This window comes from Ctenocephalides felis, unplaced genomic scaffold (genome assembly GCF_003426905.1).
Source record: "Ctenocephalides felis isolate EL2017-DRISC unplaced genomic scaffold, ASM342690v1 CF-g0.4_SCAFFOLD_00845, whole genome shotgun sequence".
NCBI classification, from domain to species: domain Eukaryota; kingdom Metazoa; phylum Arthropoda; class Insecta; order Siphonaptera; family Pulicidae; genus Ctenocephalides; species Ctenocephalides felis.
The window spans coordinates 13,382,284-13,405,596 of record NW_020536999.1 but is presented as its reverse complement, the minus strand read 5'-3'; the positions used below and the strand labels follow the sequence as shown (position 1 = coordinate 13,405,596).

The 23,313-nt window shown below is 31.2% G+C and overlaps 6 protein-coding genes and 1 non-coding gene across 7 annotated transcripts in view; 2 read left to right on the top strand and 5 right to left on the bottom strand.

The window, feature by feature from the left end:
• Positions 1 to 3: 3 nt before the first annotated feature.
• Positions 4 to 737, top strand: LOC113378174 (adenine phosphoribosyltransferase-like; the record flags this gene model as incomplete). Its single annotated transcript, XM_026618702.1, is given in 5 exon segments — positions 4 to 97; positions 100 to 143; positions 201 to 230; positions 233 to 281; positions 392 to 737. Coding segments are annotated over 5 exon segments (360 nt in total), but the record flags the coding sequence as incomplete, so codon positions are not given.
• Positions 738 to 2,682: 1,945 nt separating this feature from the next.
• On the bottom strand, positions 2,683 to 3,547 carry LOC113363346. Its single transcript, XM_026605838.1, has 3 exons — positions 3,364 to 3,547; positions 3,058 to 3,260; positions 2,683 to 2,987 (listed from the first exon to the last, which is right to left on the bottom strand). The coding sequence occupies exons 1-3, from the start codon at positions 3,500 to 3,502 to the stop codon at positions 2,760 to 2,762; spliced, it is 570 nt and encodes a 189-aa protein (XP_026461623.1). The 5' UTR covers positions 3,503 to 3,547; the 3' UTR covers positions 2,683 to 2,759.
• A 29-nt stretch (positions 3,548 to 3,576) lies between these two features.
• On the bottom strand, positions 3,577 to 11,193 carry LOC113378165 (TBC1 domain family member 31-like). The gene is made up of 5 exons (XM_026618691.1): positions 11,114 to 11,193; positions 9,394 to 9,659; positions 6,353 to 6,528; positions 5,642 to 6,286; positions 3,577 to 4,350 (listed from the first exon to the last, which is right to left on the bottom strand). Exons 1-5 carry the CDS (start codon positions 11,191 to 11,193, stop codon positions 3,577 to 3,579), a joined length of 1,941 nt encoding a protein of 646 aa, XP_026474476.1.
• On the bottom strand, positions 7,607 to 7,768 carry LOC113364462. The gene has a single exon (XR_003366159.1). It is a non-coding gene; the product is annotated as a U1 spliceosomal RNA (small nuclear RNA).
• A 3,589-nt stretch (positions 11,194 to 14,782) lies between the features above and the next one.
• Positions 14,783 to 18,188, top strand: LOC113378156 (LHFPL tetraspan subfamily member 3 protein-like). The gene is made up of 4 exons (XM_026618683.1): positions 14,783 to 14,998; positions 17,277 to 17,466; positions 17,577 to 17,828; positions 17,917 to 18,188. The coding sequence occupies exons 1-4, from the start codon at positions 14,783 to 14,785 to the stop codon at positions 18,186 to 18,188; spliced, it is 930 nt and encodes a 309-aa protein (XP_026474468.1).
• Positions 18,189 to 19,693: 1,505 nt separating this feature from the next.
• Positions 19,694 to 20,939, bottom strand: LOC113363349 (transmembrane GTPase Marf-like). Its single transcript, XM_026605841.1, has 5 exons — positions 20,859 to 20,939; positions 20,521 to 20,717; positions 20,138 to 20,264; positions 19,956 to 20,057; positions 19,694 to 19,867 (listed from the first exon to the last, which is right to left on the bottom strand). Exons 1-4 carry the CDS (start codon positions 20,937 to 20,939, stop codon positions 19,986 to 19,988), a joined length of 477 nt encoding a protein of 158 aa, XP_026461626.1. The 3' UTR covers positions 19,694 to 19,867; positions 19,956 to 19,985.
• A 17-nt stretch (positions 20,940 to 20,956) lies between these two features.
• LOC113378146 (transmembrane GTPase Marf-like) overlaps positions 20,957 to 23,313 on the bottom strand; it is a 4,834-nt gene continuing 2,477 nt past the window's right edge. The window contains exons 2-6 of the mRNA XM_026618673.1: positions 22,990 to 23,282; positions 22,629 to 22,806; positions 22,255 to 22,462; positions 21,103 to 21,329; positions 20,957 to 21,043 (exon numbers count right to left, since the gene is read on the bottom strand). Of these exons, the coding sequence (XP_026474458.1) occupies positions 20,957 to 21,043; positions 21,103 to 21,329; positions 22,255 to 22,462; positions 22,629 to 22,806; positions 22,990 to 23,282 (993 nt within the window). The remainder of the gene's footprint in view (positions 21,044 to 21,102; positions 21,330 to 22,254; positions 22,463 to 22,628; positions 22,807 to 22,989; positions 23,283 to 23,313) is intronic.

The following is a 23,313-nucleotide window of genomic DNA, read 5'->3' as shown; positions in this document are numbered from 1 at the left end:
TGTGTAGTCGGTTTAGAAGCAAGAGGATTCCTATTTTGCATGTTAATCGCTGCAGAACTGGGAATAGGTTGTGTACCGATAAGAAAAAAAGGCAAATTGCTGGAAAGACTGCAAGTGTCTCATATCAATTAGAATATGGAGAGGTAATAAATAATGGAATATGGAAATTTTTTGTATTAATACATGTATGTATAATTTAGGATGTTTTTGAGTTGCAAACAGACAGCATAATGCCCCCGGACAAAAAGTTTTAGTAGTTGATGATCTTTTGCAAACAGACAGCATAATGCCCGGACAAAAAGTTTTAGTAGTTGATGATCTTTTAGCAACGGAGGTAATTTGTTATTAACTTGAATATTTATTTTACAATTTAAATAATGTTTTATTACAGGTACTATGGCTGCTGCAGTTGATTTATTACAAAAAGTGCAAGCAGATGTCGTGCAATGTTTAGTCGTAATGGAGTTAAAAGACTTGAATGGCAAAGATAAAGTTTCTGTACCTGTTCATTCCCTTATTACATACTGTGATTAAAACTCAGAAACTACAAAAAAGTTCTGAGAAAACAAATACCTCAGTAAATCGAATGTCTAGAAAATATTAAATCTAACATAGAAGTATTTATCTACATATCTGCTTTCATGCATTTAAATATTATAATACCAATATTATACTTCTTAGCATTTTTATATATTTATTGTTACTTAATTTTTTTACAAAACCTTGTTAATGTATTATGTGCCAAATATTAAATATTTTTATGTATACAAGTTTTAAATAACTCCCGATCCTGATTAGATTAATTCAAAGAACCTTTTGCTTTGTAGACGGTGTGCAAAAAATAGTTTTACAAAAAATTTCGTAGTTTTGAAAATTTGAAAAAAATTAGAAATTTTCAAGAAAAATTAAAGTTTCAAAAAACTCAAATTTTCGAAATTTTTCATCATTCTCAAAAAAGAACTAAATTTCGAAAAATATCAAAATTTGAAAAAAACGTTTTTTGCAAAAGTTTGAAAATAAAAAATAAAAAAACATCCGAATTTTCCGAATTCTCAAAAAATTTCATAATTTTTAAAATTCCAAAACATTTCGAATTCCTAAAAATTTCAAAATTATCAAATAAGAACAAATTTAAAAAAAAATTGAATAAATTTCCTAAAAACAAACATATATACCAATTTTAATAGGCACTTATGAGTTTTCGGTATGCATTTAAAATAAATAATCTATTTGAAATTATTTTAAACAATTATTGATTATTTTTATTTTTCGAAATTTTATTTACGGTACGGTAAGTTCCATATTTATTTAACATCATTAAATTTATACCACAAATTAAAAATCGCCATTATTTAATCGCAACAGTATTTATTGCTGCTATATATTTTTTATTAAAATATAAATAATTAAAACTTAAGTAAAAAAATATTGCTTACAAAAATTATGCAAATACAAAATACGGTTGACTACATTAATATCACAATCGTTATTAAAAATTACGCCTCTCAGACAAACTTGTATCCGATGTTTGTACATGCACTATCTGAAAATGTTATTTATTTATAATAGTTAAATACTATATATAATATAATTATAATTAACGAATCTAATAGATATATGTATACTAAAGAATAATGGAAATATTTAGATCCGCTATAAGAACAAAATTAAGAAACAATATTGGGAATAACAATTATGGAGCAATTCTTCCTCATAGGATAGCGTTGTCATGGCAACGCATTCTTATGCTTGTTTATTGGTAGTAAAAACAGTGAAAATTTCTATCTATTACCCGGAATCTTATTATATTTATCCCAGATAATTTGTTATATCAATCAATTTTTTTTTTATTGCTTACTTGGTCTGAATCCATTACCAGTATATGGATGATATGGATCAATGTGTGTACTGGACGATACTTTGAATAGTTCTTGTTCGGCTTCGTCTAACAAATTTTTAACAGTTTTCAATCGAAACACTGCATCGGACGTTGGCATTAAATTATCGAACTAGGAAAAAAAATAAAAACTGTAATAAATAGAGGGAGGACGGTTATGATAGTTTTCATCACAATGTTATAAAGACTTTTTAACTTTCTGTAGGGTAAGTTATAGTATTGATAGAGAGATGTGCTAATTATTTTTTGGCAAAGGCAGGATCAGCCGTTTCGGAGATACGGAGTAAAGAGTGCAGAAAATAGAAATTGTGTTTTTTAGAAAACGGAGCATCCGATTTGAATGATCCAAAAGACGTTTTGCTTGAGTAGACGAAACGATTGCTTTTGGGAAAAACCTTTTTTTTCATTTTTTGTTTTGATTTCCAAACAATATTTTGTTTACTAAATTTTATTCTAAGTATATTTCATTATTGTACGGAAAGTTCCAGCAATTTGCCTTAAGGCACGATGCCATACACCACTAGTTACAACTTTATTTGATAATCTCGAATTTTTTAAGAATAGTACAAATCGGAATTTGGGAATGAGCGATTGGGAATATTTCATACTGAAGAGAAGTCAATAAAAAGACTCTGTAAACATTTCAAGGAAATCGGTCCAGTAGAAGTTGAGAAATCGTGGGTATCGTATCGAAAAAGATAGGAAAATTATCGTGATCGTGATTAAACAGCTATATCTCTGAAAATACCTCAAATTTTAAACAATCCTTCCGTACACATATTCTTGAACAGTTAAACATTAAAAATATCCCAAAAACAAATCCATTTCCTAGCAATTGTAGACTAGAACACCCTCTATTATTTTATAAATACCAATCTCTACTGGATTGCGGATTAAAGCAAACCGTCTTACTACGTTCCTTATTTGGCAAACTATTAATAAAATCAGATGTCTTCCTTAATCTATTACAAACATCATGTCTTGGATTTCTTTCCATTTTTGCCTCCAGCTCTAGCTGCCTGTCCAGCAATCGGTTGTAACGTACATGCAGATCCTCCATCATTGTGTGTTCGGTGACTCTACCAGTTTTCTAAAATAATATATAAAATTAACTTAATTACTTAAAATTTTCTTCTAGTTGGTTCTAGTTTCCAAGTTACCTTATTCTCTGATGTCTGTGCCTGCTTCCACTTCTCAAATGCTCTGCGATTGGCCTCTTCAGTAAGCAGCCTGGTTCGAGCATCAGTGTGCAATATCCTTTCGCTGACTTCTAAATCCTTCTGAATATCCAAGATACCAAATCTCCTTTCGGATAAACGTTTTTCCTGTTCTTCGATTAGTCGTTTGCATTTGTATCCAAGTGCTGAAACATGAAAACTTATTAATAAATTGAAATAGAAATAAATTTATAAGAATTATCTTGAAATGAATTTTGCAAGTCTATTATTACTATTTCTTTATCTTACCTTCTAGTCTTTTAGCATGCTCCTCCTTGCTGATTCCATCCCTGATCCTGTCCTGCTGGCATTTGATTTTCTCCAAAGCCTCCATCTCCTGCCTCAGAATTTCCTGCTCCTCACGTTCAATCCTGTCCAAATTATCCATCTGATATTCAACTATGCCTTTAGGATACCCCGTGAACACTGTATATGTATCATTTGGTAAAGATTCAAAGTCTTTTAAAAATACTTTGGATGATTATCATCCGATGTGCTCTTATCCAATTCGTATATAAGTTTGATAAACAAGGACATGTCAAAATGGTTCTGGGTGCGAAAGAAATCACAACAATCCTGTTTGGTTTTGTGTTGTACGATAACGTTTTTCTGGACTATATTGTAAGCAGCGACTGCCAAGAGTAAAAAACAAGTATCGTTGGTCAAAATGTTGTCCCAAAGACTGCACCACTGATTCGTATCCAAAATTTCAGAAAAACCAGTACTCAAAATAGGCCAAGCATATTCCTGTGGCGTTATTTGTAAATCATCGTAGTAATTTATCAACATTTCACAATGCTCTCCTATAACGTTCTCAACAATCAATAAAATATTGGCCGGAGGCAAAGGATGGTACTCAAACCAAAATTGGCAGTAGTTCACCAAAATTGTGTATATAGCTTCAAACGTTACCAAGGAATTATTCTCGAAAATCTTGACAAAAGGAAATATCAACGATGGTAAATATTCGACTTGAGCAAACAATGGACACCAATGTGCCAATATGGATAAGACAGTTTTCATGTTTCTCATGGTACGTACACTTTTCATCGGATGGGTTTGTTCCAAGTTTTTGAAACTGTTGTGCAGGCCACGATCTGCCAAAGATTTATAAACTGTAAAGTTGTTTGGAAGTTTAAGAAGAAAACGCCAGATTAGATTTCTGTGCTTGTCAGGATACTCCTGGTATTGGAGAAGAATCGGTCTGAGTTTCTTGATGCTTAAAGTCTTCTTGAGCTAATAGTAAAATAAAGTAAAAAAATTGTGCGATTATTATAATAAATTAATTATCTAAGATAGGTATTTATTTTTCACTTATTTATTTTTTTAAAAGTTATCTTCATAATCATAAACAGTTAAAAAATCAGTTCAGGTGTTCCTCAGGGATCCATTCTTGGTCCACTACTATTTATTATTTTTATTAATGACTTATCTAAAATTATTAGCTGTCCACATTTATTATTTGCAGATGATCTCAAATTATATCTCAAAATAAATTCTATTGATGACTGCTTATTATTACAGTCTCAACTTGACTCTTTCCACTCTTGGTGTGTCTATAACAAATTACTTTTAAATATATCAAAGTGCAAGATTCTTAGTTTTTCACATAAGCTAATTTTGATTATAAAATTTCTAACACCAGCATTGATAGATGTAATAAAATATCAGACTTAGGAGTTTTATTTGATTCTGGTTTGTTTTTCACTGATCATATAACTGATATTTGTAATAGAGCACATCAATCTTTAGGTTTGATACTGAAAAATTGTAAACAATTCAATTCTAACAATGCACTTCTTTGCATGTACTATTCTAATGTACGTTCAAAATTAGAATATGGTTCGATTATTTAGTATCCTCATCAAATCAACAACTCTGATGCGATAGAGAAGGTTCAGCGAAAATTTCTGAAATACCTTTATTATAAAACATATAAAATTTACCCTGAACGTGGCTTTGACCACAACACTTTACTAAAAGAATTTGGTATTCCTTCCCTTGCCTCACGTCGACATGTCTGTACAATTATGTTCTTATTTAAACTTTGCAATAATTCTATAGACTGTCCTCTTATTCCTAACCAACTATCCTTTAATGTTCTAAGGCTATCTACGCGTTCACAATTATTTTTCAATTATCCTACTCCTAAATCTAATTCTTTCTTAAATTTGCCTATTCTACTTATGTCCTCTAACTTTAACTTAATTAATAATGACATAGATATTCACAACACTTCACCTAATCAAATAATCTCCATCTGCACAAGTTAACCTTTATATTTTCTTTTCAAATATCTCATTATTTTATCTTATTCTGTTTATAAATAATATTGTTACATTCTGCGTTATATGTAATTTTATGTTAAGCATTTGATGTTAATAACTATATATTGCAATTTTGTATATATTTTAATTGTTATTCATTACGTAAAATAATTGTATTATTGGTCCTCTTGGAAGAAATCTGTGGGCTATATATTTAAAAATAAAAATAAAATAAAATAAAAAATAATAATTATTATTACCTCGTCCTGTATTAGCCGCAACCTGTTCGCCTTCCTGCTAGCCATTGCAGAAACACCATTATCATCACCCTGATTTTCAAGTCTTCTGAAACTCTCACAACTTCTCACAAATTTCAAACTATTCTCACTGGGCAAACTTATTGGTTCGCCTTTATATTTCCCAAACATCTGCTTCACATTATAAACATGCACTTCACCCATCCTGGACAAGCAGCATAGATACTTGCCATTTTCCGAACACAAAAATTTTACTGCATCCTTAGTCGAGACCTTCTGCAGCAACATACTGCTTTCAGTATTTACCACATGGAGGGTAGAATCACTAGTTAACACTGCCAAGATTTTACTAGCCCCCAAATCGAACGTTTGGGGTATAAACATTATCTGGACGATTTCTACATTGTTCAAACAAATTTGTTTCAGTGGTTGCCACGTTTCGGTATCGTAAAGGGCTATGTAATCACCGGCTCCACTGATTATAAGTGTTCTACCATCTTTGGAACTGGCTAAAGAATTTGCATTTGCGAATTTTGTGCTGAACGATGTAATTTTTTTGCGTGGTTCAAAAGTATCATGGTTCCAGACGTGGAGGACATCGTCTGAGAATAGAGCTACTAAATCGTGCCGGATAGGTATAAACATAGCCTGAAAAATAGAAAAAAAACATGTCACTAATCTATTACTATAGGTCTAACGTATAAGTATACTCACTTGTACAATATTGGCGTTCGATTTCAGGTTTACTTTGTGAACAATTCCATAAGTTTGCAAATCCCATACAAACGCTTCGGACGTGGAAGCTGATAAGCAAAAATATTCCATATCGAAACTGAAACTCATCACCTTATCCTTATGGCCCTCCATTACTTCAATCACCGAACCATTATCTGCAAAAGTAATATTTAACTAGTGGTGTATGGTATCGTGCCTTAAGGCAAATTGAGGGAACTTTCCGAACCGTAATGAAATATTCGAAGAAAATTAAATGTTTTCAAAAATGTTGGACTCCCCCGTAGATGTACAAATTAATGTAACCACCTCTTACGGGCGGGGCTAATATTATTAATGTTAATTTTTACTAATTTTTATTCAGTATAAGTTCAGAGCTCAGTATAGAAATACCAACTATCTAATGCCATTATACTCATCATATTTTCTTATATATATATATATATATATATATATATATATATATATATATACGAGGTCTGTTCAAAAAGTACCCGGAATTTTCGTTTTTTCAAAAAAATATTTATTTATTCGTCTACATTAATGTGGTCCCCTTCAAAGTAGTCCCCCCCAGATATAATACACTTATGCCAGCGTTTTTTCCAATTTTCGAAGCACCCTTGATATTCACTTTTTGATATGTCCTTGAGCACTCTCAGCGATTTTCTTCAATCGAGGAAAACCGCCGTCCTTTCATGGGTCTCTTCAACTTTGGGAATAGGAATAAGTCACACGGAGCCATATCTGGTGAATTTTTGCACTTTGCAACACTATTTCATTTTTTACGCAAAATTCAATACAAATTCTTTGACTTTTCAATTCTTCCATTGTAAAAATCGCCGAGCTCAGAAAAACACGTCGAACCTTAGCGACTACCACAGACAAAGTAAACAGTGAATATAGCTGAAAATTTCATCATACTTTAGGGGCATGTATACCAACACAATAAAAAAAAAATTTTGACAATCAGACACTCCAGACCCGCGAAATTTAATTATTAGTAATTCCGGGTACTTTTTGAACAGACCATGTATATATTAATATAAAATGTCGCATTTTAAGTAATAATCACCGATCACACCAGGAGTTCAATTATAGAACAAATTTAAAAGTGTAGTGGTTAGGATAAGCAAATCGACAACACCCAGTTAGACGTCGAAGTAATTTTTTAAGCATCGCGCCTTAACACTTTATATGCTCTTTATTCTTATGTTTTCAGTGATAATTTGATTATTACCGGGACAGCGCGTACGCAGTCCCGACTACCAAAAATTACGCGCCCGAGTTATCCACATTAGGGACAATCACAGGGGTCAATCCAACCTAAGTGCAATGGCCAGACCTCGCCCTGGGGAAACCGCCTTGTTGATCACGGTACTCCCCACGCCAGGTAAGTATGCTAAACGGTTCTAAACGGTCTGCCTAGTTTTACCTGTAGTATATTGTGAAACGTGCGTCGAAGCACAAAGGGCACAGAGGGCCATCTGTTGATCACAGACATGTGATCATAAAAAAAATAGTAGTAGTATAAGTCTGGGAACTCTTTAACTTCCCGTAGAGCAAGTTATAGTAATCGCAAAAAAATTGAGAATGAAATTTTTTATAGATCTTTACGTTTCAAAACCTTCTGAACATTTTGGCATATCTTAGAAAAAATGAATGTATGTGTGTATGTGTGTATGTGTGTGCGTGTGTGTATGTGTGTTCAGATACAAATTTTCGTCGACGATTTCGGGAACACGCATAAAGCGATTTGAATAATTCAAAAAACATTCGATTCGTATTGATAAGGAGACGTGCAGATTAGTTTTTTGCGAAGGCGGGCTAGCCGCTCCGAATACGATACTCGTATATGAGGCAAAAAGTGTCAAGAACGGTAACTCAGTTTTTGAGAGAACGGAGCGTCCGATTTGAATAATTTAAAAAACATTTTACTTGTATTAACAAGATGAAGAACTGATCAAATTTTCATGAAGGCAGGCCTACCGGTTTCGGAGATCTAGTAATAAAAGTAAAAAAGTGCCATCTGGCGGTCAAAAATGATCATTAGACATATGCACATCAAATTATCAGATATTTTATAGAGATTTTACCAATAAGTATAATTTTGGTTTACATTCCTATAGGTTCCGTACCAATGTTAATCATTTAAAAAAAAATTTTTTTTGGTACGGGAAGTTCCAGCAATTTGCCTAAAGGCATGATGCCATGCGCCCCACTAGTTATTTATAGAGGCGTGCTGATTAGTTTTTAGCGAAGGCAGGTCTAGCGGTTTCGACGATACGGAGCAAAAAGTGCAAGAAATGGCAGGTTCTGAGAGAAGAAATTGGTCGATGTGAATGATTCAAAAAACATTCGATTCGTATTCATGTGGAGAGGTACTGATTAGTTTTTGATATAGGCAGGTCCAGCCGTTTCGAAGATAAAGAGCAAAAAGTGCAGAAATTCCTATTAGACCCTAGATATCCGCTCATAACGTTGTGCGTGAGCATGTAGTTATAGCTGAGTTGGTTGGCGCGTGAATGCAATTTTCGTTCGCGTTAATAGATAAGAAAGTCAAAAATGATCGGGTTCGAATTCCACGCCAGTAAAATCATTTTTTAAAATTTTGGAATACTTTTTATGTTTGTATAGTTGATGCTATATGAACTATTTAAAATTGTTAACTCACAATCAGTGCATATATTTCGCGAACGAAAAATTGATGCATTTGAAATAAAATATGTTCAATCTCACAATAAGTACGCTTGATTGGATTTTATTTATATATATTTCATTCAAACATATATAAACAAAACGTCGTCTAATCTAATAAGTTTTCACATTTTGTCTATAAGGAACAAATAATGAAAATTCTAGTTTTTATAATATTTATTCATAGACATTTTTGTTGACTGATTATTTTTATTCTTAGAATGTTTAATTATGGTACGGGAAGTTCCAACAATTTGCCTTAAGGCACGATGCCATGCGCCCCACTAGTTCTATATTGTTATGCCCCATGAATAACTTTAGAACCTCACCTATATCTCTAACATGAATGAGTCCATCTTTGGAGGCGGTCAAAATCAAATTCTTCACATGGCAGGCGTAGGCAAGGGCCGTCACCTTGCCCGTCGTCGGCAGCGTCCACAATTGACTCGCCTTCAAATCGATCACGAAGATGTTTCCTTTGCGGTCGCAGGCGGCCAACCGCTCCTCGTCGTAGTCGAAGGCGACCAGGAAGAATTTGATTCTTCGGATGTCGCCCGTTTCGCCGACCACGGTGTGGTGGATCTCGAGCAACATTCTTAAAAAAAAACATAATTCATTCAATGAAACATGCCAGAAAGTTATCTGATAGTGTTGTGTTTTTTCATAGTGGCAAAATTATTGAATCTGGAAGCACTGGGCAAATATTTAACAATGCTAGGTCTCCTTTAACACAGGAATATATACTGGATTATTAAGCTATACTGCTCAGCGAATAAAAAATGAGATAGAAATTTTATACTAAAAATTGGTACGGAACCCATAGAAATGTAAACAAAATTAATAATTATTACTAAAATCTCTATAAAATATCTGATAATTTGATGTGCTTATGTCTAATGATCATTTTTGACCGACAAATGGCTTTTCTTTTTACATTCATCACTCGATCGCCGTAACCGCTAGATCTGCCTTCCCAAAAATTCAATCAGTTCTTCATTTTGTCCATACAAGTAAAATGTTTTTGAATTATTGAAATCGGACGCTCCATTCTCTCAAAAACTGAATTACCATTTTTGGCTCTATTTTTCCCGTATCTTCAAAAGGGTTGAACCTGCCTTTACAAAAACTAATCAGCACGTCTCCTTATCAATAGGAATCGAATGTTTTTTGAATCATTCAAATCGGTTGAAACGTCTTCTTGAAATCGTCGACGAAATTTTATATCCGAACATACACACATACATCCGTTTTAAGGTATTACAAAATGTTCAGAAACCTCTGAAACGTAGAGAATGCTTCTGATTGTAATTATGTAGACAAATTAATTTATTTAACACATTTCATTTCATCCATTGTATCTTCTAAAAATCATGATCTAAAATTGATTTTTTCGATTTCTATTTATAGGGAGATGTGCTGATTAGTCTTTGGCAGAGGCAGGTCCAGTCTTTTCGGAGATACGGAGCAAAGAATGCAGGAAATTGAAATCGTGTTTTTGAGAGAACGGAGTATCTGATTTGAATGATTAAAAAAACATTCAACTCGTAATGATGGGGAGAAGTAATAATTAGTTTCTGGCAAAGGCAGGTTCAGCCATTTCAGAGATACTGTGGAGCTTAATGTGCAAAAAATTGCAGTTTTTGAGAGAACTAAGCATTCCAATTGAATGATTCAAAAAAGGTTCTGCTTGTGTTGACAAAACAATTACTTTTAGAATTTGAAATTTTGAATTTTTTTTCTATATCGAAAATATTTCAGATTTTAATTTTATTTCTGGCTAAAATTCTAAAGCTCACTTATATACTTATTAAATAATTTTAACTTTGCACTTCAGTTTATATAGTTCTTGCAAATATTAGACAATGTCCTGCATTTTAAATCTGATAGAATAAATTTTGTTTCGGTACTGCAATTTGCCTTTAAACACGATGCCATACATAACTAAATCAAATTTGCTCTCACACGATTCAGAATGACTTGAAACGTCGAGAAAACAAAATTTTAACTATAAACTCATTAAATCGTGCTAATTGAAAATGTAATTCTTACCCATTTTCAGTTCGTTTTTTATATTGAAAATCTTGCTTTTGTACCACATCATCTTGTTGAAAAGCATTCAAACTATTCATTACAATAACAAAACTCCTTTAATTAATCCTCAATCAATCACAGAAATATTTCGATTTTTCTAAAGTGTAAACAAAAAATGTCAACTGTCAAATTGATTGAAGTTGAAATTCATAACGAGAAAGGATTTAACTTAAAACTGTAAAAACGTGGAAAACAAATTAAATAACTTATCTGTTTTTTAAAAACACCGGAATTAGATTTTGGAGGCACTACATAATTATAAACGTTTAGTTTTGTGTAAAAATGTAAATAAAAACATTATAATGTCGGGTTGACATTTGACTTGTGTCAAATTAGTTGCGCAAGTTTCCGCAAAGCACGATGGCGGCGCGCGTGTGAAATACCTGAAGTTGCTTTCAATAGAGAAAGGTAAGCAAGAAAAACCAGTGGCGTAGATAAATAAAAAAAAACTACCTTTAGGCAAATTGCTTGAACTTCCCGTACCGTAATTAAACATTCGAAGAATAAAAATAATCAGTCAACAAAAATGTCTATGAATAAATATTATAAAAACTAGAATTTTTATTATTTGTTCCTTGTAGACAAAATGTAGAAACTTGTTAGATTAGACGACGTTGTTTATATATGTTTGATTGAAATATATATAAACAAAATCTAATTAGATAAGATAATAAATCTAAATTTTTCGTTTGCGAAATATATGCTCAGAGATAACAATTTGAAATTGTTCATGTAGTATCAACTGTACAAACATAAAAAGTATTAAAATTTTTTTAAAAACTTTACAGACGTGGAATTCGAACCCGATCAGTTTTGACTTTCTTATCTACTAACACGAACGAAAATTGCGGTGACGCGCCAATCAACTCAGCTATAACGACATGCTCACGCGCAACGCTGTGAGCGAATGTCTAGGATCTATTCGGAGTTTCTGCACTTTTTGCTCTTTATCTTCGAAACAGCTGGATCTGCCTATACCAAAAACTAATCAGTACGTCTCCACATCGATACGAATCGAATGTTTTTTGAATCATTCAAATCGATTGATCGGTGGTCCCGAAATCGTCGACAAAAATTTGTATCGATTTTTTGCGATTTGCGACACCATACGAAAAGTTAATAAAAAATAGTGATGCATGAAAACGTACCTTAAGGGTAGGATTTTGATTCAATCTAATCGGATGTCTCGTTCTCGAAAAATCTAATTCTTATTTTCTGCATTCTTTGCCTAGTAACTTTGAAACGACTGAAACTGCCTTTGCCAGAAAGTAGTCAGCACATCTTCCCGTCAACACTAATCAAATCATTCAAATCGGTTGATTTGTGCTCTCAAAAACGTAAGCAAAAAAATGTTTATTAATTCTATGGTATTCCAAAATGCTCAGAAACCTCTGAAACTTAAAGATATGCAAAATTTCAGTTTAGATTTTTGTACAATTAATCACTCTTCGAAAAATGTTAGAAAAATTGAATCATTTTACCAAGATATTGTTTATAAAATAAATAGGCAATATTATTTATTCTACGCCAATGGAGTAAAATGTTTCATCACACAGGTGAACCAGGTAAGAAAGAAGCAGAACAGCCAAGGACGAAGAAGGGGAAACGAATCGTGGACAAGAATACGTTCGAAGCAACATACAAACGACTAACTTGTGGTACAGGGATATCTAAAACAAAAATCCAAAATTAAAAACAAAGAATTAAAATGCTCGACTTGTCTTCGCCAAAAACTAATCAGCACGTCTCCTTATCAATACGTATTTCGTATACCTATTTCTTCTAAGGTATGTCAAAATATTCAGAAACCTTTGAAACGTAAAGATATATAAAAAGAATTTCTTGATTTTTTGCGATTTCTATAAGGGAAGTTATAAAAATTCTAATTTGTTTAATGCTTATTACGACCCCTTTGTTGACGTTGAGTTCTGGGCCACCCTGTATATGAAACAAAGTTTACAACTAACTATTACTATAACTTCACCCAACCCTGTCTTCATATAGTCAAACCCAAATCACCAACACAAACAAACTTTCCTTCATTTGAAGATTCTATCTAAAGCAAGAAATATCTTGCCTTAGAAGTTAACTGTATTTCTGCTGTCAAATTAAATTATCAACTAAAAACGGTGTCACCACCAAAATCGATACCGATCATAAATTAATTAATAAATAAAACTAATGAACCAGTGCCAACCAGGAACAGATACAACATATCGCCAACCAGTGATAAAAGAAAGTTAAATGTTGAAATGTCGGATGTGATAAATAAATATATAAATTATTATATACATTTAATAAACTATAAAAATATTAATGTGTACTGAATATTGTATTAAATATGCCAGTGTCCTAATTATATACAAATTAACAAATTTGTGTTTGCAAGTTTTATTGCAAAAAAGTTGTGCAACAAGTTGCAATTTACATACCATTGTGTAAAGTGAAGAAATAAAAAAGTGAACAATAATATAATAAAAAAAAAAAAATTAGATAATATTAAGTATATACAAAACATGAACAAAGTGAATAATATGGCTATTAAAAATTTAAAGTCCCATCAAGAGTTAAAAATTAATTCGTAATAAATTAATGGCAATTTTATAACTAATACTCAAATGCTTGTTCAAGATTTTTTTTAATTTTAATCGCAGTTATATTTTTAACTGTTTATATATATAAAAAATAAATATAATATATTAAAACATTTAAATATTTTATATAATTAAAAATTTTACAATTTTTTTTAAATTATAAAATATTTATTTTTGAGACCATAAGTTCAAAAACAATATTTGTTTTGAAAATTGCAAATATTTATTTAGAATTTTTCCTAAGCTTAACATTATTTAATAAATATTTAATTTCCTTTAATTTTTTGAGATTTATTTTAAAAATAACAAATAATTTAGAAACTTACGTTAATTAATAAAATATTAATTTCGAGATCAAACAAAGTTTATTTCACAAATTAATAATAATTGTTCAGTATTTTCCCGAAAATAACATTATTTAATAAATTTATAATACTGAGATTAATATTAAGAAAATAATATTAATTTATAATGAACTAAATATTATATTACACTAATATTAATACAGTATTACACAAATTGAAAATAATTTTTAAATAGCTTTCTAAGTTCTTGTGCAGATCAAAAATTTTGCCAAGTTTAACTTTACTTAATAAAAAATATAGTCTCAAGATCAAAATTCAGTATTTTCCCAAAAATAACATTATTTAATCAGTCTTCAATACTGAGATCAATATTCCAAACTAAATATTATTTTACAAATTTTAAAATAATTTCAAATAAGTTTCGAAGTTCTTGTGTAAATCAAAAATTGTACTATTTTATTTTTATATGTATATTAAGTTTATTGGCCATTGAACTTAATTTTGTCTGAATCAAAAATTATTAACTCAAACAAAAATTAATTATTAGCTCAAGCTCTAATAAGATAAATATTCTCTGTAAATTACAAAAACTCTACAAATTTTTGTAAAGTGTACGTTGGTGCTTAAAATAATACTATTAAAACATTTGTGTTCTACTGCATAAAATTTATTAAAAATTATTAATATTAAAAATTTTCTATTATTATTTTTTTAAAGTTTAATTAATTATGGGTTCGACTGTGGAGTACGTAGACGCCTCCCATGTGCACGCCGCCCGATACGCGCGAAATTCGAAAGCCGTGGGCGTTTTGTGGGCAATTTTCACGGTTTGCCATTTCATAATTTCCCTGGTGGCTTTTTTGACCCCCGACTGGCTCGGAGACTCCGAAGGGGAGTATCCTGCCAGATTTGGACTGTGGAGCGCCTGCACGACCACGACTGATGTAAGTTGTAATTGAAATTGATAAATAATAATTATTTCAAAGTTCAAATATGAAGATAATAGAACATGTCAATTTTTCAGTACTATTATGTTCTTATTTAAACTTTGCAATAATGCCATATAGACTCTCTTCTAATTCTTAACCAACTATCCTTTAATGTTCCTAGGCTATCTTCGCGTTCACAATTATTTTTCAATTATCCTACTCCTAAATCTGATTCTCTATTAAATTCGCCTATTCTACTTATGTTCTCTAACTTAAACTTAATTAATAATAAAATAGTTATTCATAACAACTCACTTCATTAAATAATCAACATCTGCAAACCTTTTTATTTATTTTCAAATATCTTTTACTTTTTTTTTATTCTATGTAATTAAATAATATTATTACATTCTGTATTATGTAATTTTGTGCTTTTAAGTGCATTATGTATTATACTCTATATTTATTATTTTTAAGTCCTCTTGAGACTATTCTGTCGGCTACATATATGTTTAAAAATAAATAAGTAAATAATAACAAATTTCTAAAATAAAATAGAAAATTTATTTTTTAAAGAAATTTCTTATCGAAATAAACCGAAAAATGTTCACAAAAAGACGACAATAGTTCAATTATAATTGACTATTACAAACAGTGATCTGCGGTAGGAGGGTAAAAATTTAGGGTGGTATGCGTTTTTCAATTTCGCATTTTAAAAAACTAAATATTAAAAGAAAAGTATTATTATTAAAAATGTTGTAAAAAGTGATAGAAATAATCCTATATTGTACAATCATGTACTCAGCAATTGAAATGTAGAAATTTTTATGTGAACTATTACCGTGGGAATATGGAATTGGTTTTTAACAATTACTTTTCTAGTATTTCTTACACAAGATTATTTCTCTTCATGTATTTGCATAATTATGCAGAAGTTAAATTGTTTGCTATGTCTGAAGTAAAACTTGCTGATTAAAAATTGCTTTAGAAATACAAACTCTTCTGGCCATCTACCAGTGTTGGCGCTTATATATGTTCTCAATATTCACTTAAGAGGGGAGCCTGTTTTAGAGGCTTAAAAGAATCGATTTTTTTCGCAAAAATATCTTCCAAAATTAGCCAAGAATATATCCCTAAAATTTCAGAAACAAATTCAAATTATTTTCGGAATTACAGAAGAAATAGACAGCAAGCGTCAAACATTTATACCAACGGAACGAAAGCTTCGACTCACGATTTTTCGGTTTTGAATTTTTTCGATTCTTCCTAGCTGGCGGAAAAGATAGGGGAAAAACTAAACGTCCTATCGAAACGAAACAAAATTTATTATATTCAGGATTAAATTCTATTCTAGTTGAACCTAAAAAAACATAAAAAAAGTTATAATTAACCCTTTTTTAAACAATCTAACGCGGAATTTTTGTATAAAAATACAAGTTTTTTTTTAAGATGCGAAAAATTGGTAAGTTTCCAGTTTTTTCCTGGATTTTTTAGGTTCAACTAGAATCTATATGTACTATTCAAAATATATATTTATTTTGATTTTTTTGTTTCGGATGTAAATTGTGACCTGCATCTTTCCCGCCAGATGAAACCTGCACGCTCGTGGCGCATCGGCAAAATGTTTGTACCCGGCATATTATTATGACATATATTTTAATGGAAAAAATTGAGAAGATTGTTGAAATATTTGACAATAAATCTTGCAAGTTTCGTTTTAATTAAATATTTATTTCCTTCCCAAAAAATTCCTCAAAAAAGCGATTTTTTGAAGCCTCGAAAGCAGGTTCCAATCTTAAAGATTACTTCAAAACTAAGAAATTTTATATCATACTGCTTGATATCGAGTTGGCAAAGGTTGAAATCAAACGCAGAACTTGTTTGTGCTATATATACAAGTTCAAGTTTTATATTATACTGCTTGTTATCGAGCTGTCTGAGCGACATTGGGAGCTGTTTGCGCTATATACATTATAGATATGGTTTATCCACTAGTGTTTTTTTAGGTTTAATATACTTAATTTTACAACTGTCCTGCAATGGACTATAAGATAAAATCTAGACTTTAAAAATACAAAATCTTATGGCATATTTATAAGTATTGGCTATTGACGATATTCACTTCAGTCTATATTTGTTATCTTTATTTACAAATGGAAATTTGATATCGTACTGCTGAATATCGAGTTAGCCGAGGTTGAAATCGAAGATAATCAAAGATCTATATAAATGCAAGCAATAAAAATTAAATATTTTTACCTTACTTAATCTTACTGTATGTTTTTTTTTCTAGGCTGGTGAAACGTGCGATGGCCGCCTTGCAGATTTTTCGGAGCTTCCTTCTGGAATCTTTCAGTTGGCCACAGTCTTCGTGGGGGCTGCCGTCGTGGCTTCGGCTTTTGCTATTCTTGCCATGCTGTTATTTTTCTTCTGTCCATCAACCGCTGTTTTCCACATATGCGGATGGCTGCAATTGGTATCTGGTTAGTAAGAGTTATTTCTTGTAAACTATATTTACTTTCATACATACCCGGTTAATATTGATTAAATGCACAATACTATTTATTATATTTTTTGATCAACTTTTTTCCAGCCGTTACAATGGCCACCGGAGCCCTATGTCACCCACTAGGCTGGGGAGCACCAGCAGTGCGTAGGGCCTGCGGCCCATCAGCAGGAGCTTACGCACCTGGTGCGTGTTCGCCCCGCTGGGCCTTGGCCTTGGCACTGGCCGGGGCCTGCGATGCTTTGGCCCTTGCAGGACTCGCCTTTGTTTTAGCTACGAGACACGTAAAACTACAAGCGGATGACGGAATTTATAACAGACCTGGCAGCGTATACAAGGGTAAGGGAAATCGACTCTTACATGCCAATTTTTGGTGCTACTACTATGATAATATCAATAATATTTGGCATACATTTTTTTATCCCAGGTGAAATAAACAACGCCTACATAACCGATGCGGCCAGCGTAACGGAATCTCGTAAATCTCTTAATTTGCACCCAGTATTACTGGTATCAAGAGGACCTCCGGCCGCCGGAGTGCCAATGGGGCACCCAGTGGGACCCCCTAGGCCCCATCATGGAATGGTCGCGGTTCCATCACAAGCAATTATGGATGATGCTTGTTCGCAATTTTCGACCCGATATCAATATGGTCAAAATAATAATGGGGGTAGCAGCGTGCACAATTTTCAATTGTAAAAATATTTGATAACCGCAGTAATAGATGATTTTATGATGGAGCTAAATTATGATAGATTTGGATAATTGACTCGGTCGAAGACAGTGAAATATATAAAAACAACTTTAAATATTGCTTTTACAAAAGTTTGTCATTCGTACCTTAATTTTAGAAAAAGTACTTTTTCTGCAAAATACATTTGAATAAAGATATGATATTTTTAATTAATATATCATAATATACGCAAAATATATTTGCAACATATTGTATAAATAAAATTAAAACCATAAATTATAATTTATCTAATATTAAATATGAATATAGTTTAATTTAATAGGTGGAGATTCTCAATAAATTATTTGTATAAAATGTTTCTTAGTAATCATTATTATTATTTTCCTATTATTAAAAACTCTGCTCGTTTTAAAATTAAACGACTTGTCGTAGGGTCGTAATATTTTAGTGTGATCTATAAGACTATGGTATCTACCGTCAAAAAAATAATAAAAATCGTCGAAAAATTGTTTTTTAACACTTTATTACAAGAAAACGACGCGGCCGATCTCTACCAAAAATTAATCAGCACGATTTCCAACCAATATCTTTCGAACGGCTTTTGAATTTTCAAAATCAATTCAGAATTGCCGGCTAAAATGAGGACGAAAAAGTTTTCGCTTTTCTGCCATTTACAAAGAAATGGTTCGACCGATCGCAGCGCAAAACTGACAAACGATAGACCTCATCGAGATACATCGAATGGCTTTTAAATTTTTGAAATCGGTCCAGCCGTTTTTGACAAAGTGTCGATTTACGGTAAAAAATCTGTTCACACACACACACACATACTTTTTCCAAATTTGGTCTCATTCGATTCAGAATGTCTTGAAACGTCGGAAAAACATAAAATTAGCAAATCGGATCTTTTGATGAAAACAAAAACTTCTCCTTCGAGAAGTTAATAATAGTCCTTATAAAGTTACATATCGAATGGCTTTTAATTTTTGAAATCGGTCAAATATCGGTTCACATACACACTCACTATACAGACTTTATCCAAATTTCAAAGCAGCAAGTCGAATTTTCTAGCAAAAACAAACTTCTCATTTCGTGAGTTAATTATTGTTATTATTCTACTCAAGTTTTATAATCGTGACTAACTATGAAATTATTATTAATAATATGCGGTGATTTTGTACACACATAAAATATATGTATTTCTTAAAAATATAATAACAATAACGAAACTTGTACATTAAACACTTTTGTACATTTGAACAATATACATCTAAACACATATTGGAACAAACTAAACATATTAATATGATGTAAGGAAATTTGACTACAAATTACAACAAAAAGGACTCTTATTAATCAACAAAGCTGATAGACAAATATATATGTATATAAATAAATAAATATGTAAATATATTTGAACATTTTGTCGATTTATACATATGTGCATATTATACAAAACATAGTAAGGCACAATGGAACAGAGATATATCGATATAAAACATCTCCGTTCTTAAATGTGAAATACTATAGTATGTAAATATGATCAAACATTATAAAGCATATATATACAAAAATCACTTTAAAGTGTTTACATGTGCACTACCTTTTCACTAGCTTTTATTATAAATTGTTTGTTCGTAAATTATATATTTCCTAGTATAGAAATCTCCAATGTGATGAGGCTCTGAAATAAAGGTAATATTATATATATATATATATATATATATATATATATATATATATTTAGGTCATAAATATGTTATTATTATTACCTTAAGTCCAGCTGCCGTTATGATTGCCTATCACATTTTAAGAAAACTACCTTCAAACAAATCTAATTCATTCATTATATAATTTGCTTTATTACGAAGCACCTGCAAATCAAATCGCACCATAATATATAAATTAATATGATTGAAAAAATAAACAATTGAATGAATAAATAATAACATACCTTAGCTTCTGAACTGTGTGATTCCAATCTGCAAATTTGTTGTTCTAGCGAGCAAAGCTCTTTATTCATTGATGTAGTTGCTTCGTCAACCAAATGACAAAGTCTAGCAAACGTACTTGATAATTCTCTGAAAAGTGAATTGTTATTTATATCAATGATACAGAAACACAAAATGAATAAAAATAAGTGCAGAACGGCATCAAAATTATTGACACAAAAATTACATTTTGAAAAATATAAAATTTAATAAGCAAAAAAAGCCAAATGACAATAATCTGTGTAAGAAAATATTACTATTGAGATCAACAGAGCACTCATACTATATAAATAATATATAACTTTATATTAGGTTTTATTACTACATTTCATATGTTGATACATACTGTTGAACTTGATGACTGCAATTGGCCGAAGTAAGATCCACGATAAGCCTAAGTTTTCTGGTAGCATGTTGAACGTATTGTTTCTTGAAGGCTCTTTCTTTTGCTTTATTAGTCCATGTGAGTCTTTCATATAGATACGCACTGGCATACAAGGCTCCTGCTGCTGCTAATAAACGCCATCCGACTGTTTTCAACATCTAAAATTGGAAAAAAGACTTATATAATAAAGCACCAAATCTTTCAAAATTGATAACATTATAACTTTGTGATAAACCAGAAAAATGAAGAATAAAGTATATGAAATGTATGAAACATTTACGTCATCTGTTACAACTTACAAATCCAGCTACTAGCAATCCACCCATAGTGCCATGGATCCTATTGAAGCAACAGCCACACGAGATTGATGCCCCATTCATCTCGCAAAAGACTGATGCTAGCACGGTACACCAGAATTCTGTCCATTTTGGGATACTAAAGAATAATCACCAGAAGCTGTTGGAGTCATAGCTTGGTTTGGAACCTGAAGTAATAACAAAATATTAATCATGAATAAGTTCATTGTATCAATTATCTCCTCACCCCTTCTGGATAGTTGGCAATAGCCAATCTATTTAGCCTTGTTGCCAGCAAATCGTTGTATAAGGCAGTGATGCCCCAAGAAAACCTAAACTCTAATCGTTCGGTAAAATCTGCACACAGGTTATCGCAATTCAATCGATAGAGGATTTCGAATGGTCCTGTTCGTGGTGCTGATTCAATCTGCTGTTTGGCACTCGGGCAGTCTGATAGTAGTTCACCCATACGTTCTAGAAAAAAAATAGAAGACTTATATATAATTGCATTTATTAAGAAGAAAATGATAAAGTTATAAGATAAATGTCATTCTGCAACAGTTCTTGCTATCAGTGATGCAAAAGCTGAGGTATTAAAATATTGAAATATTTAAATAAAGTATATATAATTATTAAAATATTAGCAAAATATTGTGATAATTTTTATTTTTTTCCTCATTTTAAACACCAGCACTAATTCATTGCTATTTAAATCATTTTGCTGAAAATATTTTATTTTGCATACAATAAACATTCTTTTACCACAAAATAACTTTTAAAACAAAGAATTTGTTTAATTTTTCCCGTTAGAAACAAAAATATGACATCATAGGCATTATAATGAATATTTAAAATTCAAGCATTGTTTATTTTTAGTCCTGTGTCTTTTGAAAATATTACTGGCTAGGATAATTATAATTATCTAGCATTAAATCTATTTTTTATTTTTGATAGAAATTCATAACGTTCTTTATACCATATTCTTCTTTTTCCAGCACCTCCTTTAAAATATCTGGTGTAGGTAGCATCTGACGAATCAAATCTATTTAAAAGGGGTTTGCATTGGTACCACAAAGTGCCAAATAAAGTAAGAAAATTAATGTTGAAAACTAAATTTTTAAAGTAAACTAATTATTAATTTTTTGCTTTCATGTCTATTTTAATCTATTCTTATATATTAAGATAAATTTAAAATATATTCCTTGAAATAAAGGTAAGTCATCTAAGAAATGTATAATAAGAAAACACAGAACTTAACACAAAAGAAAAATCGAAAGAACTACAATAAAACTTAAAAATCTATGTTACTATGGTACTATGTTAATAACTTTAAATTATACATTTGAAAATTACTATAATTTATTTTATATAATTACTACAAATTAATTTTAACACTTACCGCACATTTCCTTCTGTGCTGCCTCAACATTCATTGCCAAAGCAGTTGATAATCTGGCAGGAAGATTTGAGCCCAAGCCATTTTCTACATGGGCATGTAATTCTCGTTTGTAGACATTTAAAACCAGAGGCTCAGCATGGAAGGGCAAACTAAATTCATCGACTAAAACGGCCAATCTTCGGATTTCTTCTGACAAAGCTTTAGAGACCTAAATAAATAAATATTTTATAAATTTCAATACTAAAACATATTGCTAAAAAAAATAATTAGCAAAAATCAGATCTCTCTATTATGAGACTGTACTAAATTCTTTCATTACCTAATAAAAATATTATCAATGATTAAATTAAAGATAATACAAGATTGACCCCTACCCTTTGTTCGACATCCTCAACCATGCCATGTATTTTTTCTTTCATTTCTCGAGTTGCTGCCATAAGTTGAGTTTCAGTATAATTTAAACTGTCCGATACCTTTCGTTTTTTCTCTAATGTTTCTTCACGCAATGTACCAGCACGTTTGTATATTGAGTCGAGAGTACTTTCCATTTCACTGTAAAATAATAATAAGAACAATTAACACAAAACATATTGATATTCTTTACTAATTACACTGTTTGTCTGAATGTTTCAATAATTAAATTATACGAGAAGCATTGCTGAAATGAAGTGAGTTATATAAGGTAAATATATATTCTTAATAATTATTATTATATTTCTAATGTTTTCTACCCACATGGCAATGTTTTTGCCACCCTGCGAATGCTGCTCAAACTTTGTTTTGACTGCAGACTGTGAAATGCATTCTTCGAATTTTCTCTCAAAATCTTGGAATTCAAAATATCGCGTCTGAAAACCATCAGCGAGTGCCCCAGAATGTGGTGGTTGCCCTTTCTGTTCTTGAAGACGTGCATTCAATACTTCTTTGGCCGATATGAAGAAAACCCTTTCGTCAGCTTCTTTAGGCGTACAAACTTTTAATTCTTTCACCAGGAAGTCAACCGACCGCTCCAGATGCTGCGCTCTGACCTGAAATAAAATATACTTCAGAAAATTGTGA

Excerpts from the sequence above, each read along its gene's own strand:
- LOC113378156 (XM_026618683.1), top strand. The coding sequence starts at position 14,783 with ATGGGTTCGACTGTGGAGTACGTAGACGCCTCCCATGTGCACGCCGCC. Across the intron at positions 14,999-17,276 it reads CCTGCACGACCACGACTGAT|GCTGGTGAAACGTGCGATGG; the intron begins GTAAGTTGTAAT and ends TTTTTTTTCTAG. Across the intron at positions 17,467-17,576 it reads ATGGCTGCAATTGGTATCTG|CCGTTACAATGGCCACCGGA; the intron begins GTTAGTAAGAGT and ends ACTTTTTTCCAG.
- LOC113378165 (XM_026618691.1), bottom strand. The coding sequence starts at position 11,193 with ATGAATAGTTTGAATGCTTTTCAACAAGATGATGTGGTACAAAAGCAA. Across the intron at positions 9,660-11,113 it reads AAAAAACGAACTGAAAATGG|AATGTTGCTCGAGATCCACC; the intron begins GTAAGAATTACA and ends TTTTTTTTTAAG. Across the intron at positions 4,351-5,641 it reads TGCGGCTAATACAGGACGAG|CTCAAGAAGACTTTAAGCAT; the intron begins GTAATAATAATT and ends TTTTACTATTAG.
- LOC113363346 (XM_026605838.1), bottom strand. The coding sequence starts at position 3,502 with ATGGATAATTTGGACAGGATTGAACGTGAGGAGCAGGAAATTCTGAGG. Across the intron at positions 3,261-3,363 it reads GCATGCTAAAAGACTAGAAG|CACTTGGATACAAATGCAAA; the intron begins GTAAGATAAAGA and ends TTCATGTTTCAG. Across the intron at positions 2,988-3,057 it reads CACAGACATCAGAGAATAAG|AAAACTGGTAGAGTCACCGA; the intron begins GTAACTTGGAAA and ends ATATTATTTTAG.
- LOC113363349 (XM_026605841.1), bottom strand. The coding sequence starts at position 20,939 with ATGAATGGGGCATCAATCTCGTGTGGCTGTTGCTTCAATAGGATCCAT. Across the intron at positions 20,718-20,858 it reads GATTGCTAGTAGCTGGATTT|ATGTTGAAAACAGTCGGATG; the intron begins GTAAGTTGTAAC and ends TTCCAATTTTAG. Across the intron at positions 20,058-20,137 it reads CACACAGTTCAGAAGCTAAG|GTGCTTCGTAATAAAGCAAA; the intron begins GTATGTTATTAT and ends TTTGATTTGCAG.